Genomic DNA, 17440 nt, shown 5'->3' on the forward strand with positions numbered 1-17440 from the left:
ATCTTCACCCTTAATACCTGTAAGCTGGGTGCAGGTGGAGGCATTTCTGATGTGTGTGTGTGGGTTACAGGAAGGGATTGGAGGGACAAATGTACCTCCCTAGGGCTTAGAGCTGATGAAGTTGAAGGCTGAAGGACTCAGGGAGACCCAGCTTTGAGTGTGAGTAAGTGTATGTTTGTGTGCACATGTGGATGAGGGAATGTGTATATGTGCAGAAGTGTGAGCATATATATGTTTAAGTATATGCAAGTGTGTGTATATCTGTACAAGTGTAGCATATATGCCCTTGAGTGTAAAAGTATGTGTATGTGCACAAGTGTGAGTCTCATGCACTTGAGTGTGAAAGTGTGTGTATATGTGCACAAGTGTGTGCCTGTATATGCTTGAGTGTGAACGTGTGTATATGTGCAGAAGTGTGAACTATATGCACTTGAGTGTGAAAGTGTGAATGTGAGCATGCATGTCCGTGAATGAGTGTATGTGTGCATCTGATTGTGTGCAGGTGTGCATGTATGTGCCTGTGTATATGCATGTATGTGTACACATGTGCCTAGGTAAGTGGGAGTGGGAGAGCACATGTGTCTGTGGGCGAGTGTATATGAGCTGGCATGTGATCGTGTGCAGGTGTGCACAGGCGAGTTTGCCTGTGTTCGCAGCCCTGTGGACTGTTAGTGAGCACGTGCTGGGCCTCTGCCTTCCATCCTGGTTTGATCTGTGCCCTGGACCCTGGCTGAGCTGTGGCCTTGGTGGTCCTCCGGGCCCCTCTGACCTGCCCTTTCTCCTGGCTGGGAGGGCTGACTTGCTGGGTTCAGCGAGGCAGGTGCCACCTGGCAACCTGTGAGGGGTGTGTGAAGTACACCCCAGTGCTCCGGCTGCCTACATGGGCGAGAGGGGAGGAAATAATGTCCATACATTTAGAGACAAAATCTTTGTTGATTATCATTGTGGCAGCTCACAGGCTTACTAACACATTTCATAACTGGGTGATCATGTTGTAGATGTGAACAAGACTCTTTTAAAGGATGGATTGTCCTCTTTGGGGTGTTTCTAGGCTCCCTGAATCTAGCCCAGGGAATATTCTGATTGGGGTTAGGGTAGAATTCTGAAGTCTTTGTCCAGGTTTTTAACTGAGCAGGCAGTTCATGTTTAGAACTAGGAGACCCATGTTCCAGGCTGAGGGAACAGCACGTGCCAAGACCACGAGGGCAGAAAGAAGGGACCAAGATGGGGGTGTTGGGGAGGCTCGAAGGAGGCCCTTGTGGTCTGGATATGGGAGGCAGGGCAGGAGGTGATGCTCCGTGATGAGGGGTGATGAGAGGTGATTGAGAGGTGAGGGTGGGATTCTGAGCCCCCAGGGTTTTCCGGGCTGTACCTGCAGGGTGGTTTTTTCTGAGTGAAACGAGACACCACTGGGTCACTTGAGTTGAGGGAGCTCATGATCCCCCAAAAACCGTGGAGTTGAGGGCACCTGAGAGGAGACAGGGCTCGAGCTGGTGGCGCCTTGTCTGCGTCTCGCTCCCTGCAGGGTTCTGGGGCTTGGATCCTGACCCTGCGAGCTGGCAGCAGCCTCGTTTCCCGTGGGGTGACTCCCAGCTTCACTAGCTAAAAGCACAGTGTTGAGCACCACGTGAGGGCGCCTGCGCTTTATGGACTCTGTTTTTTAAGCTGTCTTACGCAAGCCCTGGGGACAGATGGGGAGGCCTCGCCGCTTCTTCAGACAAGCAGGCCTGTGGGCCGGCCCCAGGGACGCTGTCTCAGTCTCTACACATAACCAGGGTCACAGTTTGCAGGGACTTCTGTGAGTTAAACACCCTTCAGGACCACAGAGGGCCCTCGGTTTCTGGGCAGGGGCGGATGGGGGATGAGCTGAAATCTGTGTGTGGTTGGAGATCTCTGTACGTGTGACTGGAGGTGGTCCCTGTTCTTCTCTTAAAATACAGATATTCCTGAAGTGGCTGAGACCTTAATCCTCAGAGGTGATCTGGAATTAAACCCACTATCTGAGTTTATGAAATTAGCTGGGGTGGGGGGCTGGGGAGGGGCTTGAGTATGTTTCCTGCTCCCCACAACCTCACAGCTTCCAAATTAGCCATCATTAGGGCGCAGCAACCCAGGAGGCATCTGAGGTTTTGGTGGTGGCAGGGTGTCCCCGAGAAGTGAAGAGAATAAGGGACAGGAGGTGTGAAAGACAGTGACTTTGAGACCCCCCTCACCTCCTCCCGCCCCCATGGATTCTGCACCTCCCAGCCCAGGGAGCCCTGAGTCACCCAGCATTCTGTGTGTCTCGACCTCTGAACATGAAGCAGAGCATGGCTGTCTCCTTGGAATGAATCTTGCCAGCCAGGTGTAAAGGGACAGTTTTACTGCCCAGAGAGGAGAGGCGAGACCTGGATTTTTTTTTTTTGGCCACACCGCATGGCACATAGGGTCTTAGTTCCCCTACCAGGGATTGAACCCTTGCCCCTGTACTGGAAGCGTGGAGTCTTAACCATTCGACTGTCAGGGAAGTCCTGGGACCTGGATTCTATGACCTCTTTTGGCCTCCAGGAGAAAACATCCTTTACCTAGGAAACTAGAGCTTTCATGTTGAGGGCTGCCTTGCTGGAAGGAAGTAGAACATTAAATAACAGCCTCTCCTTGAAAATACAATATTTATACTCGCACAATGTATCATTCTCAGCAAAGAATAAAGGACTGTAGAATTGAAACTTTCAAAAAGAAGGGGGGCAGTTTTGTAAGTTTCATACAAATACAAGTTGATTTAAGGGAAGAAGATGAGTCAGCAATTCCAAGCATGGCACCTCTTCTAACAAAAGCTCCTGCAGCCCTCTCTACTTCCCTGGAAAATTATCTTGTGAGCTCAGAATTTGAGGGGTTTTGATTCTGTGACCTCCTTTGATCTCTGAAATAGATCATCCTACAGTTGGGAAGATAGGGATTTTTTTTTTTTTCAGGGCCTTGCAGCACATAGGCTTCTCTAGTTGTGAGGTACAGGCTTAGTTGCCGTGCAGCATGTGAAGTCTTAGTTCCCTGACCGGGGATTGAACTGTTGTCCCCTGCACTGGAAGGCAGATTCTTAACCACTAGACCACCAGGGAAGTGTCCCCAAAGATGGTGGGTTTATGTACAAACAGTTGTTTTAAGTAGAGCCAAAGGTTAATGAGAGCCCGAGTGCTCTGCAGACCTGTCATTGCCGGCCTCAGAGTAACAGGTATTGTAACTTGCTTTCAGCTAAATACTAAGTATCAGTTTAACCCAGAAAAATGATGTGTCTTGGATTTTGCAGCCTTGTTCTAAATGGGTCACTAATAGGAGAAAACTTTGGTTACCTGCAATATGGAAGAGCCTTGACGGGTTTCTGGTGTTTTCTTTCCGTCAGCATCACCATCCTTGGAACGGGTGCTAAGTGGCTGGCTGTGCTCGAAGAGAAAGACATGAGGCCAGGTAAGCTTGCCTCCCTGCGCATCTGTCCCTGGAGATGAAATCAGATCCGCTGTGTTACCCACTTCCTGCAAGCCAGCAGAGGGCGTCCGATTTGGCTCTAATCTCTCGGTGCTTCTGGCTGTAGTGGAAACCCACAGTCTCCAGACACTGCACACGATCCTGTCCACCGGCTCCCCACTGAAAGCCCAGAGCTACGACTACGTCTACAGGTGCATCAAGAGCAGCGTCCTGCTGGGCTCCATCTCAGGTATGACCCAGTGTGCGCCTGTGCCGTAGGGAGGGTTCTGGAAGGATCAGAGGACTTGGGGGCCAGGCTTGGCCGCTCAGGGTGCTTACCCTCTGACCCAGCAAGCCACCCAGCTTGAATCTGTTGGGATAAACAGTCAGCAGAGTGTGCTCGGGTGATGTTGCTGATCCTTGCTAGTTATGTTCCAGGGAGAAGCTGCAGACGTGGAGTTAGCAGTTCCTGATCCTTTGTCAGGGTGAGGAATATACACACGCACCTCGCATCGGTTGTAACCTTAGACCCTAAATGACTGATTTTGGTAGAGCCTATTTTCTTTACAAAAGAGAAAATGAAATTTGGGCGTGCTAAGTGACTGACCCAAGACCACCTGCTAGCAAGGGTACAGAGTGGGATTTAAAAAAAAGCAAAAATTTATTAATTTGGCTGTGCTGGGTGTTAGTTGCAGCATATGCAGGATCTAGTTCCCTGGCCTGGGATCGAACCTGAGGCCCCTGCACTGGAAGTGCAGACTCTTAGCCACTGAACCACCAGGGAAGTTCCAGTGTGGGATTCAGACCTGGTTCTGTTGTCCCAGAGCCAGAGTTTCTCCACCATCTCCATCCCATCCCCTGGTCCTCCCCAGATCCCACCTGGTGGGCAGGGGTGCGGTGGTCGTGTGGGCGCAGGGTCGTCTTCCCAGGCCAGCCCAGCCCGTCTCGGGGCAGCATGCCTGTTCGGATCTCAGTCGGTCCTCCCACCCCTGTCCGGTGAACCCAGCTCTCGTCCTGAAGCAGAGGAAGCAACACCTCTGCTCACGCCCTTGTGCCTCCTTGGGGCCCTGGGGGCTGGTTCAACCTGCTGGTCACTACAGTGAACACGATTCCCCGTTTTTGTGAAAAGCATCAGCCAGTGACTCGAGGTGTCAGGAGTTTACAGGAAGGACCTCACACTTTGATTCTCTACCTGAATTAATTCTGCTGAATTAATTCAGCAAATCATTTTAGTTGGTTTTGAAACCCCCTGCCCCACCCCATCCATATACATAGAGCATTGATTAAGGAAAAATTACTTTTTAAATCATAAGGCTATCTTTTTAGGGATACAAACAGACATGAAGGGGAGAGTGGACACCAGTGTCTGGATCGTCGAGTCTAGGAAGGGACAGAGTTGGGCGCTCCTTGGGTGACCCCCACTCACACCCTCCCCACTTTCCTCTCTGGGCTGCCATCTGCCTCCATTGTACACCTGGGTGGGCCTCTTGCGTGTCTCTGCCCTCAGGACATCCTGCCCTGCAATCACGTGGGGCCCTGCCCTTCCCTGGTGCCCGCCCTAGGGGACAGTTGTCAAGGGGAGGATTGTCCAGGTCTGGGGGTTAATGCCATTCCCTCCTGATGGCACCCAGAGTGCCTTTCAGGCACTCTGATGGCACCCTCCCTTTCAAGCTCCTTCCTGAAATCAGAGTGTTTCCCATCTAGCACGTTGTCTGTCACGTGAGACTCACCCTCCTGGGACCACAGGCTTTCTGCTTCTCGGGTGATTAAGTGAACGTGAACCACAGCAAAGAGCCTTTGTACATGACCCATCTCCCGCGGCAGTTCCTGTGGACAGATCTAACAGGCCACACTTCGATCTTCCATGAACCTCAGTCTCGGATTTCAGTGTGACCACGGGAGGTCGTTCACTAGTTTCTCTTCCAGCAGGAAGTCCTGGTCAAAAAAAAAATAAACCACCCAGACCCGGGAGGTTTGTGCCAGTTTCTGAATAACCTCCCTGTTTTTTCCCTGAAAAGAGGCTCAACTGTCTGGAGACAGAATCGGAGAGGTTGTCCTGCAGGGTCTTTTCTCCTGGAGGGTTCACCAATGAAAAACGCGAGCAGTTGTCTCGGTCTTATAAGTCCTGGATCTCCTTTTGCTGGCAGGTGGCACTGACATCGTCTCCTGCTTCATGGGCCAGAATCCATCCATTCCTGTGTACAAAGGGGAGATCCAGGCTCGGAACCTGGGCATGGCTGTGGAGGCATGGAATGAGCAAGGTGACGGCCCCAAATCCTTTCTGTCTTTGTGACGAGGCATGAGTGGTCACCCAGGTGTGCTTGGATGTATAGCTTTGCCAGGGGACAGTTCTCCAAAACTGCCGCCTCTGAGGGGCTACCCCTCCCCACCAACACTTGCAGACTGTTGGCCTCCGAGCCTGGTTTAACCCCCACTGGCTCCCCATCTACCTTCAGCCTAAAGCAGAGGAATAGGTGTTGGTTTGGAGCATAGACGGAAGGCCATGTGCTCAGCACGCAAGGCGGGCATCTGAGTTTTGGAAGCACTGCTGAGGCTGTCCCACCAATGGCCTCACATCCTAACCTTGGTGAGGACCCAGGGTAAGATGCAGGCACAAGGGCCAATGTGCTGCCATCCATGCAGAGTTTAGAAACATGCAAAACGACATTATTCAGATGAACGTGGATGTAGTAAAAGCATTAATACCCACAAGGGAATAATACAGTGTTCCAGTCGAGAGATTTGGGAGAGTTGTGTGGGGAGGGATTAGCGTGGCTTTTGGTGATGTCAGAGGGATGGGCAGGGGGGTGGGACTTTGTGTAGGTAGCTTTGTGTGTGTCTGAAATACTGCATAATGGCTTGTGGTTTCAAAAAAGGAGAGAAAGGACACCGAGGTGTGGCCGTGGTGTGTGCTCAGTGTACGTGTCGCCCCTCCCTGACCAGGAAAGGCTGTGTCGGGGGAGAGTGGTGAGCTGGTGTGCACCAAGCCGCTCCCCTGCCAGCCCACGCACTTCTGGAACGACGAGAATGGCAGCAAGTACCGGAAGGCGTATTTCTCCAAGTTCCCAGGTGGGTCGAGGATACAGGCGGAGCCGCCCAGATTCCCGCCCAGGCTGGGCCTTCGGGGTCTAATTCTGGATGCACCCTCCCCCTGCCAATCCCCTCTCCCTAGTAAAACCTGGTGAGGCCGCTCCTGGCTCCTTCCACCAGAGGGGTGATGATGAATTTCTGATCATTATCTTGTCACTTGCATCTTGAAGCCATCTAATGAAACTCTGATCTGGGTTTGGTGTACTCTTAACATCCTCCATGCCCCCTGCCGCTTGACCCTGAGCCTGACACCTGGGAGCTGGCACGAGCCGCTTGTTTGCCTGTGTAGGACAGGGCTGAGTGGTGGGGGACGGTCCGCTGCTCGCTTACCCAGACTGGTGTGTCTATTCAGCGAGAGATGCCTGTGCAATAGGTGTCTGGCTGGGGTCTCCTCTGTCTCACACCCTGTCATCCAGTCCTCATGGAGGTGATGGGAGAAGAGAGCTTTTGAGTGGGATAATTAATTTCAGGCCCGTCACTCACTCAGGCTGCCCTCTCCACTCATCTTTGGAGCGGCGCCCTGCCCCTGAGCTGGGAAGTCTCTTTATTTAAAGCTCTGATCCCTGCCTCCTCCTTATCTTATTTCATAAGCAACCTTGAGTTATTGCTGCTATATAATTCATAATTTAGCAAGCCTTCTGCTCCGGAGTTATTTATACCAACTACTTGCTCTCTTCAGTCTCTAGAAAGGTGATTCGATTCCACATGTGGAGAATCAGAAAGTGGCAGGTGGCTGTCAGGGGTAGAATGTGCCACCGATCCCTCTTATTTCTCTGCTCAGCCTTGCGTGTCCCCATGTGACGTCCCATTTGAAAGCCGTTGTACCCAGCAGAGCACCGCCCATGTGAGTTAGCAGGAACATCCCCCGCCCATGTGGCCGGGTCCTTATTGGATGCCTGCTGCGTTTAAGCCCCACCTTGGATCCTGCCAGGGTGTAGCTGTTGTGACATACTAAGGCAGAATAGAAAGGGAGGGGGAGGGAGAGAGATGTTCCTCAAATGATCCTGAAGAGTCTAAGGAAAGGATTAGAACCTCAGCTTGAAGACTCATCTAAGAAATGACATCTCTTCATCTTCTCAGTACACTGCTCCTTGAAAACTGTCTTTGCTCTCACTTTTTGTTATGTATACAAGGGTTTACATAATAGATGTCTCTTCAGGGTTAATTTCTTAAAAAGCCTTTTTCTTTCTTTTGTCCATGCCACATGGCTCGTGGGATCTTAGTTCCCTGACTAGGGATGGAACCTGTTCCCCTTCCAGTGGAAGCACAGAGTTTTAACCGCTGGGCAGCCAGGAAAGTCCCAGAAAAATCTTTATTTTTGAAGCGCTGATATTGAGAGTCCCTTGCACTGCAAGAAGATCCAGCCAGTCCATCCTAAAGGAGATCTGTCCTGGGTGTTCATTGGAAGGACTGATGTTGAAGCTGCAACTCCAGTACTTTGGCCACCTCATGCAAAGAGTTGACTCATTGGAAAAGACTCTAATGCTGGGAAGGATTGGGGGCAGGAGGAGAAGGGAACGACAGAGGATGAGATGGCTGGATGGCATCACCGACTCTATGGACATGGGTTTGGGTAGACTTCTAGGAGTTGGTGATGGACAGGGAGGCCTGGCATGCTGCGATTCGTGGGGTCGCAAAGAGTCAGACACGACTGAGTGACTAAACTGAACTGAACTGATATTCCTTCTTGGAGAAAATGAATACTATGTGACTTGTGATATTTCCATTTTTGCCTTGGCTGCTAGGAAGCTCAGGGCTGCCATCATTGCTTTGTTGGAGCTGTCCTCTCACCCCTGTGCAGTTTCTGATTCTTTCAATCATCCCATCATACAGTTGGTTTGATAGGTAGCTTCCTCAGATACTTTCTGGATATAGATGGGATATATGAATAAATACGAAGAAACAAGGGCAGATGAGGTAATGGAATCTGAAGCTATTGGTCATGGTCAGGATGGACATAGGTTGAACTTAAGTCATTTCATCCAGTCTCAGGCTGATTGGGTTAGCACTTAAGAGTCAAAAACTGTCGTAAGAATTGGGAAAGATGAGATGGTGTCCGTGAAGACCGTGAGCCAGTTTTATCTGCTGTTTTCTCTTTGTGGATCACAGGAACTCTGGGGCTTATTTCAGGAGGCCAGGCTGCTGCTTGCAAGTTGTGCAGAGCCAGTGGGGCCATGCTCACAGATATTCACATCCGGAGCGCCTCCTCAATTTATGGGGCCGATCCTGGGCTGGCTGTGTTAGCTCAAGGAGGGAGGCCTCTTCCTGGCAGTTCCCACGTGAGGCTTGGCTTCTCTTTGACCAGACCCCCTTGGGTCTGTTTTTTGCTGCGCCCAGGACGAGGGCCTCTCCTTGAACATCACCAGCCCAGGGCCCAGGTGTACGCTGCAAGCCACACGGGGGCGGTCAGGGCGCACGCGGTCAGTGTCCCCTGATTCCTCTTCTTCTGCCCTCGGTGCATCCTGGGTTTTCCCGCTAGTTAAGTCTCTGTCCACGTGGCTGGTGTCTTAGTTCAGGCTTCCATTACTGGGACTGGTATGGTAGTCTCCCGCCCGGTCCTGCTGCTTCTCTTTATTCTGTTCAGAGATGGGCCCTGACTCCTCCAGACCTGCTCCATCAGCTGCCCCGGGCTACCCTTTCTTCTTCCGTTGGGGCTCGTACTTTCCCGCCCTCTTCTCAGAGGCCCCCCTCGAAGCTTCATTGACCTGCTCAGTCCCCGCTTCACATTCTCACTGCTGGCGTCGCTCTCAGCCCGTCAGTTCCTCACTGGTACTTGCAGGAGGGGTGTTTCTCATGCACTACTGCATCTCAGAACTGACTGTAGGGTGGACCCCACTAGAAGGCGTGCCTTTGGGGGTGAGAACTGTTAGTTCAGTTCTGCCCCCAGCCCCACATCACACCTGTTTCTGGGCCTCGACTCTGTCTGTTGATAAGAGTTACATTTCTGTCATACGTACCTCAGGCATCTGTCCACGCCTCTCTCAGGGTGACCAACCCCTCTGCCTCCCCGCAGGTGTCTGGGCGCACGGCGACTACTGCAGGATAAACCCCAAGACCGGGGGCATCGTCATGCTGGGCCGAAGGTGAGGGGTCCGCACACCTGGCTTCTGTCCCTTGCAGACCACCTAGGGAGTGGGGGGTGCTTCCTGCATCCTGGGCTCCTCCACTGGCCCAGTCTGGAGGTGGGCTGACTGTACCCCATCTGGGCCCTTCCTGGGTCAGCTTCCCGAGGGCGGGTCTGGCATGATCCACATTTCAGAGGCCCAAAGTGGTGGACTGGGGGGCTTTATGGGGTGGGGGCAAGGCCTTTGGCAGATGTAAAGCCTGCATCTGTCTACAGTAGCTGTGGCCCTTCCCAGAGTGGGAGTGTGGGGGTGCTGGGGCGTCCGCACCTGGGAGAGGGATACTTGTACGGGGGGAGGAGCAGGAGGTGGCAGATGCTCCCACACAAGGGGACCTCTTGGTGTCTCGCTTTGAGTTTAGAAGGAGAAAGGTTGGTCAGGATCAGAAGCTGGGGAGGCAGCCAGCAAGGACTGGGTGGGCATGGTGTTGTTGTGGGAAGGGGGTGACTGTCCTCCAGCCCCCACAACTGGCCTCACTGGAGCCACCGTGTGTCCACGACCTCTTCTTTCTTTGCAGTGATGGCACGCTCAACCCCAATGGAGTACGATTTGGCAGCTCGGAAATCTATAACATTGGTGAGCATTTTCCTTTCTCCTGGAATAATTCTCAGGTCATCCAGGAGGGAAGGAAGAGGGTCCTAGCAGGGAGCCTGCTCTCCAAAGATCCCACCATTTGACATAACTGGCCCATTTGCCTCTGGTTGTGAGAGTAGACATGTATGAGCTTGTCCTTCTTCCTAGAACATGCCTCGTCCCATACTGCCTGTAGCTTGTAAAACCTCAAGACAGGCTTCTTAGGGTCCTGTGGCCCACCCCCCTTCCATTACATCAGCCTATAGCTCTGTGGGGTTGGTCATTTGTGTATACTCTTTATGACTGAAGAAAGATGCACAGAGAGGTTGTGTGATTGTTGAAGGTCACACAGCACTATTCAGCCCCAGATAAAGACAGTGCACAATAGAGAAACCCACGGGCCTTCAAAATGCCCCCACTAAAGCCACGGAATCAGCCTCTCAGGGAGCTGGCCTCATAGGGATGTTAGAGCCCCAAGGTCACGTCAGGGCTGTGCAGCCAGGATGGAATCTTGATCCTGTGATTCCAGCCTTTCTTCCAGTGCTGGAGTCCCCACCAAGGTGCTTGCTTCCTTTTTCTTTTTAAATTTGTAATTGAGGAAATAAGTGTGCATGGCTCCCTGTAAGACGTCAGCCCTTCCGGTGTGAGCTGTGGCTCTCTGCTGGTGATGGGTGTTCTTCCACCTGTTCCCCAGAAGCTCTTCCCCAGGGTGGGGGGCTGGAGGAAGTGATGGCGGTCCCCATCAAGGTGTGCTGGTGTGAGAGCAAGGCCCTGGCCCTCGCCCTGTCTCCGCAGTGGAAGCCTTCGAGGAGGTGCTGGACAGCCTGTGTGTCCCGCAGTACAATAAGCACGGGGAGGAGAGGGTGATCCTCTTCTTGAAGATGGCTTCTGGCCACACCTTCCGGCCCGACCTGGTGAAGCGGATCCGTGAGGCCATCCGCCTTGGCCTGTCCGCCCGGCACGTGCCCAGCCTCATTCTGGAGACACAGGGCATCCCGGTAGGGCCCCCCAAGAGCCCCCCTGCTTCCGGAGCACTCGGCTAGACGCTTGCTCATGTTTTATATATAGTTGTTCCATGTTGCCTGGCAACCCCGTCCCCATCCTTTTTTCTTTTCTGCCATCCCTCTCTCTTTTTTTTAACCCCTCATAAATTGGATGTAAGGCGACTTCTGCTAAACACTGGTCTTCAGAGGGTAAGCAGGCTCAGCCCAGCCCGACCAACTGGTTTTTTCCCGTGTGGTTTTAGTGTGTTCTCAAATTATTAACGCGAAAATTAATTTTAACTTTTTAAAGAGCCGCTGGGGTGCTGTTGCTCTTGCCTTTTAATTTTTAGTTCTGGCCTGCAGAAAGAAGATTTGAATCTATTTCGAGGCACATCTCCAGAAAGCGGCCCCCCTCCCTTGCCTTGTACTCTGTTTAGGCTCTCAGTGGGGGAGGAGATCAGATCACAGCTTTAACTTGCCTTGCTTACAAAACCAATGCCTCTGTCAGCATAGAGAGGAGATGCCCTGTGTGTGCGCACACCTGTGTGCATGGGTACACACACAGTGCATCACGTGTACAGATGAGCCAAGCTTGTACAAGAGCTGTTCATGGGTGTGGGGGATGGGAGCAGGTTAACTGGGTCCCCAGGGGCTGGAGCGTCTTCATGTTAGGAGTGGGGATGTGCTTGCTTGTTTGTGGGTGTGCAGTTGTGTCCAACCTTGTGAGACCACATGGATGGTAGCCCACTGGGCTCCTCTGTCCATGGGATTGTCCTGGCAAGAATACTGGAGTGGGTTGCCATTTCCTCCTCTAGGGGATCTTCTGAACCCTGGGATCTAACCCGCGTCTCCTGCATTGTAGGTGAATGGTTTACCCACTGAGCTATCCAGTAGAGATGTGAGGTATTAGAACCAGGGCTTTTTATACCATCCACACATTTATTCTCCACTTTGGTTATGTGTAGGAAGGGTCCTGTGACCTGGAAGTTCTCTGTTTCTCTCAGTGGGTGACTCTTTTCTTTCCTTCGTATTTATTATTTTTTTATTTGGCTGCAGCAGGTCTTAGTTGCAGCATGTAGGATCTTATTCCTTGAGCAGAGATCAAACCCAGGCCCCCTGCATTGGGAGCATGGAGCCTTAGCCACTGGGCCACCAGGGAAGTCCCTCAGTGGGTGACTCTTGGTGACACAGTGGGGACAGTGGTTCTCAGGGAGAGAAGGGACTTCTTTTTTCCTTTTTTTGGTCGCACCTTACAGCATGTGGGATCTTAGTTCTCTGACTAGGGATCAAATCCCCACCCACTGCAACCTTGCATTGGAATCTCAGAGTCCTAACCACTGGACCAGTCAGGAAGTGGGAAGGGACTTTTTGAGTCAGTGACACTTACTGACTTTCCCTGGTGAGGGTCTCAGGTGTCCCTTCAGTGGATCAGGTTCTGTCTGCACCCGAAACACTTCAGGGAACTAGAGTGTGATCATCCCCTTGGCCTTTATTTTGTTGAGAACGAATCTATCTCCTTTGCCATCAGAATGGTGAATTCCCAGTCTGTATCTGCTCACGCAGCCTTTAACTATATGGATCACAACAAACTGTGGAAAATTTCTTGAAGAGATGGGAATACCAGAACACCTGACCTGCCTCCTGAGAAGTCTGTATGTAGGTCAAGAAGCAACAGTTAGAACTGGACATGGAACAACAGACTGGTTCCAAATAGGGAAAGGAGTACGTCAAGGCTGTATATTGTCACCCTGCTTTTTTAACTTATATGCAGAATACATCATGTGAAATGCCAGGCTGGATGAAGCACTAGCTGGAATCAAGATGGTAGGGAGAAATATTAATAACCTCAGATATGCAGATGACACCACCCTTATGGCAGAAAGTGAAGAAGAACTAAAAAGCCTCTTGATGAAACAGGAGAGTAGAAAAGTTGGCTTAAAACTCAACATTCATAAAACTAAGATCATGGCATCTGGCCCCATCACTTCATGGCAAATAGATGGGGAAACAATGAAAACAGTGAGAGACTTTATTTTGGGGGGGCTCCAAAATCATTGCAGATAGTGACTGCAGCCATGAAATTAAAAGACACTTGCTTCTTGGAAGAAAAACTATGACCAACATCCACAGCATATTAAAAAGCAGAGACATTATTACTTGGCCAACAAAGGTCCGTCTTGTCAAAGCTACTGTTTTTCCAGTAGTCATGTATGGATGTGAGAATTGGACCATAAGGAAAGCTGAGCGCCAAAGAATTGATACTTTTGAACTATGGTGTTGGAGAAGACTCTTGAGAGTCCCTTGGACTGCAAGGAGATCCAACCAGTCCATCCTGAAGGAGATGAGTCCTGGGTGTTCATTGGAAGGACTGATGCTGAAGCTGAAACTCCAAAACTTTGGCCACCTGATGCTTAGAGCTGACTCAATGGAGAAGACCCTGATGTTGGGAAAGATTGAAGGTGGGAGGAGAAGGGGATGACAGAGGATGAGATGGTTGGGTGGCATCACCGACTCGATGGACATGAGTTTGAGCAAGCTCCAGGAGTTGGTGAAGGACAGGGAGGCCTGGCGTGCTGCAGTCCATGGGGTTGCAAAGAGTCTGACATAACTGAGCAATTGAAGTGAACTCAACTGATCTGCTCATGAGAATAGTGGAGTGATTTATTGGAAATGGAGAATGACCCCAGCCTGTCTTTCCATCCTCAGCCAGGCTCTTGTCTGCTTACTCTCAGGCACCCAGCTCGGCTCTCTCCTCCTCTGTCTTCCTGTGGGGTCATGAGTCCTGGCCTATGAGGTCATGTCTAGGATCCCTGGAGATTTTACAGGCACCCTCGTATTCTCAGATCCCCATGGTCCGAACTAATGAAGCACTTAGGAGAAGATTCGCCCTGTGTTACCAGGCTGGCGTAGGGGGTCTGGCTGGGCCACGGTGCTTGGGACTGGCCGTGGCCAAGGTCACAGCTGGGGATCTGGTCACGCCTAGGGGAATGTAAGTGGGCCTCTGAAGCCCTGGGTGACTGGAGGGCCCAGTGGCTACAACTGCCCTGGTCCTAGCAGGCCTTTGTCCCTGGTCCCGGCTGACATACTGGCCCGTCCTGACTGGAGGCTCGGACTTACCTCCTGGGTGGGGGAGAGGGGGGGTTCCGGCAGGAGCTGGGGGAACTGCTGCTTCCCCCTGCCCTTCTCACCAGGAAGCAGGAGCAGAATTTCTTCTAAAACAACACCTTGTTTATTTTGTCAGCTGATGGAAGATGTAAGTTGTTAGCTCCCACGAGCCGTTACTGGGGTTTTAGTGCTCAGAAGCACAGAAAGCACATGAGACGCTTGCATTTCTGGGCGAGAGGGCCTGATAATGAAAATACAGTGTAATAGTGAGTCATACCCAAGAGCCATGTGCGGGTTAACTCACAGGCTTGGGCTGGGTGCTATGGCCCCATTTTACATTTGAGGAGATAAACTTGGGTTAAGGAACTTGCCCACAGTCACCCACTGACAAAGACTTGCTCTCAGAGTCCCAGGTCGTGATCTTTTTGGCTTGGATGTACCTAAATATCAGAGCTAAGGAATTTTTTCTCCCTTTCGGGTTTTCTTTTCTTTCGCCTTTAAGATTTTTTTCTGTGGAGCATTTTTAAAGTCTTTATTGAATTTGTTACAATATTGCTTCTATTTGATGTTTTGCTCTTTTGGGGGCCTGAGGCATGGGGGATCCTAGCTCCCTGACTAGGGATTGAACCTACACACCTTGCCTTGGAAGGTGAAGTCTTAACCACTGGACCACCAAGGAAGTTCCTAGGATTTTTTTTTAATATATATTTTTAATGATTGATTTGTTCAGCTGTGTTGGGTGTTAGTTACAGTATGTGGGATTTAGTTCCCTGACCAGGGATTGAACCCGGGTCCCCTGCATTGGAAGTGCAGAGTCTTAGCCATTGGACTGCCAGGGAAGTCCCTCCCCTTTGGGTCTAAACAGTCTTTCTGTTTACTCCCCCTGCCTCCCCCCGCCACCGGCAGTACACCCTCAACGGCAAGAAGGTGGAAGTGGCCGTGAAGCAGATCATCGCTGGGAAGACGGTGGAGCACCGAGGAGCCTTCTCGAATCCCGAGACCCTGGATTTGTACTGGGACATCCCTCAGCTGCAGGACTTCTGAGCCGAGCTGGCCAGCATGTCCCTCAGCCACACGCGCCTGTACTGTCATTTTTGTACATTCAAGAAATTACTTAGAAACCTAAGCTCTTTGGAAAGGGGTTCAAGCCAAGTCCGTGGGCCCAGGGAAGAACCATTCTCTGTCCCGCAGGTTCACTCGGTGGGTTCCCGAGTCTTCCACCCACCATCGCGGGATCCTGACCTTCAGTGATCCTGGAGGGTGTGTGTGTTCACATGCTTGCAGGGAGGAGCCAGGGTCACCTGCGTGTGCTGTTACAGCGGATGCCTGTCCCCTGTCCAGGCCGGTGGGCATCCTGTGACAGCTCAGCTCTGGGGATCGACCAGCTTGCAGCCTTGTGCTGTGGTCCATTTTGATCTCTTTCTCCCCCTTTTCTTCTCCCGGCTCTGGCTGCCGTCCTTCAGGGCCCATCTGGCTACTGTAGTGTGTTGCCCGTCATGGGACCCATCCCAGGGTGACTTTACAGCATCTCACAGCAGATGGTCAGCACCGGGGCTGACCACTGTCCCGTCTGTGTGTCCCAGGTGGAATCCGGGCAGCTCCGGGGCAGCCATGTGTCACCCCAACTCTGGCGCCCCTCAGCAGACAGCTCCAGTTACCTTTAGAGAACGACTGGGTTTCATGTTTTAATAGGGTCTCTTTATTTCATGGATTTTTGAGTGGTTTAAAATTTTTTTAATGTTAATTAAGTGTGTGGTATGTGGGTGTTTGAAGGTGTGGGTAATGTCTACCCCATGAGGGGTGTCACTCAGGAATGTGGGCAAGCCCCAGGTGGTGGGTCACCCAGGTCCTGCCGAGGCAGAGCTGCTGGGCTTCGGGGGACGTGGCTTCACTGCACAGCCCTGCCCAAGGGCCCAGGACTCGCACATCAGCAGCCGGATGTACTTTTGAATGTACTTGTCAGTTCGGCCTCTTAACACTCTCCTGTCATCATAATGTTCATTTTTGTATTTTTTAAAACTGAGCACAGTGGAAAACTTTCTTGAACCCTTTTTCTCTAGTGGATTGTAAAAACAGGGCAGATTGCTATGAGGCATCTAATGCAATAAACATATATGTATATACGCACACGGAGGCATGCTCGTGTGCTCTCTGCAGTGAGTGCTGGATCTGAGGGTGGCAAGCTGGTGTTGCTGGGCCAGTGAGGTGTTTGGTCTAGATGGTGAGAGCATGTCCTGGGCCCCTGGTACGTAGCGGACCTGCCTGGTGATCAGATGGCCCCAGAGCCCTTCGCAGCATGAGGTCGCACCCCAGAGTGGGAGGACATGCTCACCCTGGACTCCCCTGGAGCTCAGAGCCCCCGGGGTTCTGGTTGGCACTCCTTCACCATTGCAAGACCACACGTGTGTCCCTTGGATGGTGTCTGGCATCCACGCCGGGCCCAGCAGGGCTTATTTTTCTCATGTCATGGGAGGTTGAAAGAAGGCTGTTTTTGAGCGGGTGTAGGGGCTGAAGGGACCCAGCCCCTCCATCTCCTGGGCTCTACCGTCCTACCATGGGGCTGCCCACCTCCAGCCTCCCATCTGTGTCCCTGGCAAGATGAGAACTGGGTGAGAGGCAAAAAGCCTGTCCGTCTTCAGCTTTTATCATCAAAAGAATGGTTTTTCTGGAAACCCCACCCAGTGCACACCTGCTTATGCCTCAGGGGCCAGAACTGGCCACAGGCCACCACTTGCTGTGGCGGGGGTGCGGTGGGGTAGAGTCTGGAGAGCTGTTCTTAAACGAGGCCTATTACATTTGTGTACAGATCTCTTTTTTTTTAAGGTGTTTTCTTTTTCTTTTTTTTTTTATGGTGGACCATTTTTAAACTATTATTTTTTTTTTTTTTACAATTTTGCTTCTGTTTTGTGTTTTGGTTTTTTTGGCCACAAGACATGTGGGATCTTAGCTCCCCGACCAGGGATTGAACCCACACCCCCCTGCATGGGAGGCGAAGTCCCAACCATTGGACCACCAGGGAAATCCCTGCAGACCTCCTTTTATTGTAGGCTGTTTTATTGTGCTTCAAAGATACTGTTTGTTTTTTTTTTTTTTTTTACAGATTGAAGGTTTGTAACAACCCTGCAT

The 17440-nt window shown here is 51.5% G+C and overlaps 1 protein-coding gene and 1 non-coding gene across 3 annotated transcripts in view; one reads left to right on the forward strand and one right to left on the reverse strand.

Annotated features, from left to right (window-relative positions):
• Window positions 1-16441, forward strand: part of AACS (acetoacetyl-CoA synthetase) — a 52263-nt gene extending 35822 nt beyond the window's left edge. The window contains exons 11-18 of one of the 2 annotated variants that reach the window (XM_065904470.1): window positions 3380-3444; window positions 3569-3691; window positions 5589-5702; window positions 6385-6510; window positions 9545-9614; window positions 10171-10229; window positions 11022-11224; window positions 15221-16441. In XM_065904470.1, coding sequence (XP_065760542.1) covers window positions 3380-3444; window positions 3569-3691; window positions 5589-5702; window positions 6385-6510; window positions 9545-9614; window positions 10171-10229; window positions 11022-11224; window positions 15221-15358 — 898 coding nt within the window. In that variant the 3' untranslated portion in view covers window positions 15359-16441. The remainder of the gene's footprint in view (window positions 1-3379; window positions 3445-3568; window positions 3692-5588; window positions 5703-6384; window positions 6511-9544; window positions 9615-10170; window positions 10230-11021; window positions 11225-15220) is intronic. The other variant, XM_065904471.1, reaches the window with a different exon arrangement.
• TRNAG-UCC (transfer RNA glycine (anticodon UCC)) lies at window positions 15081-15153 on the reverse strand. Its single transcript has one exon. It is a non-coding gene; the product is annotated as a tRNA-Gly (tRNA).
• Window positions 16442-17440: the final 999 nt, after the last annotated feature.

The sequence above is a fragment of the Muntiacus reevesi genome, chromosome 13, assembly GCF_963930625.1.
Source record: "Muntiacus reevesi chromosome 13, mMunRee1.1, whole genome shotgun sequence".
NCBI classification, from domain to species: Eukaryota; Metazoa; Chordata; class Mammalia; order Artiodactyla; family Cervidae; genus Muntiacus; species Muntiacus reevesi.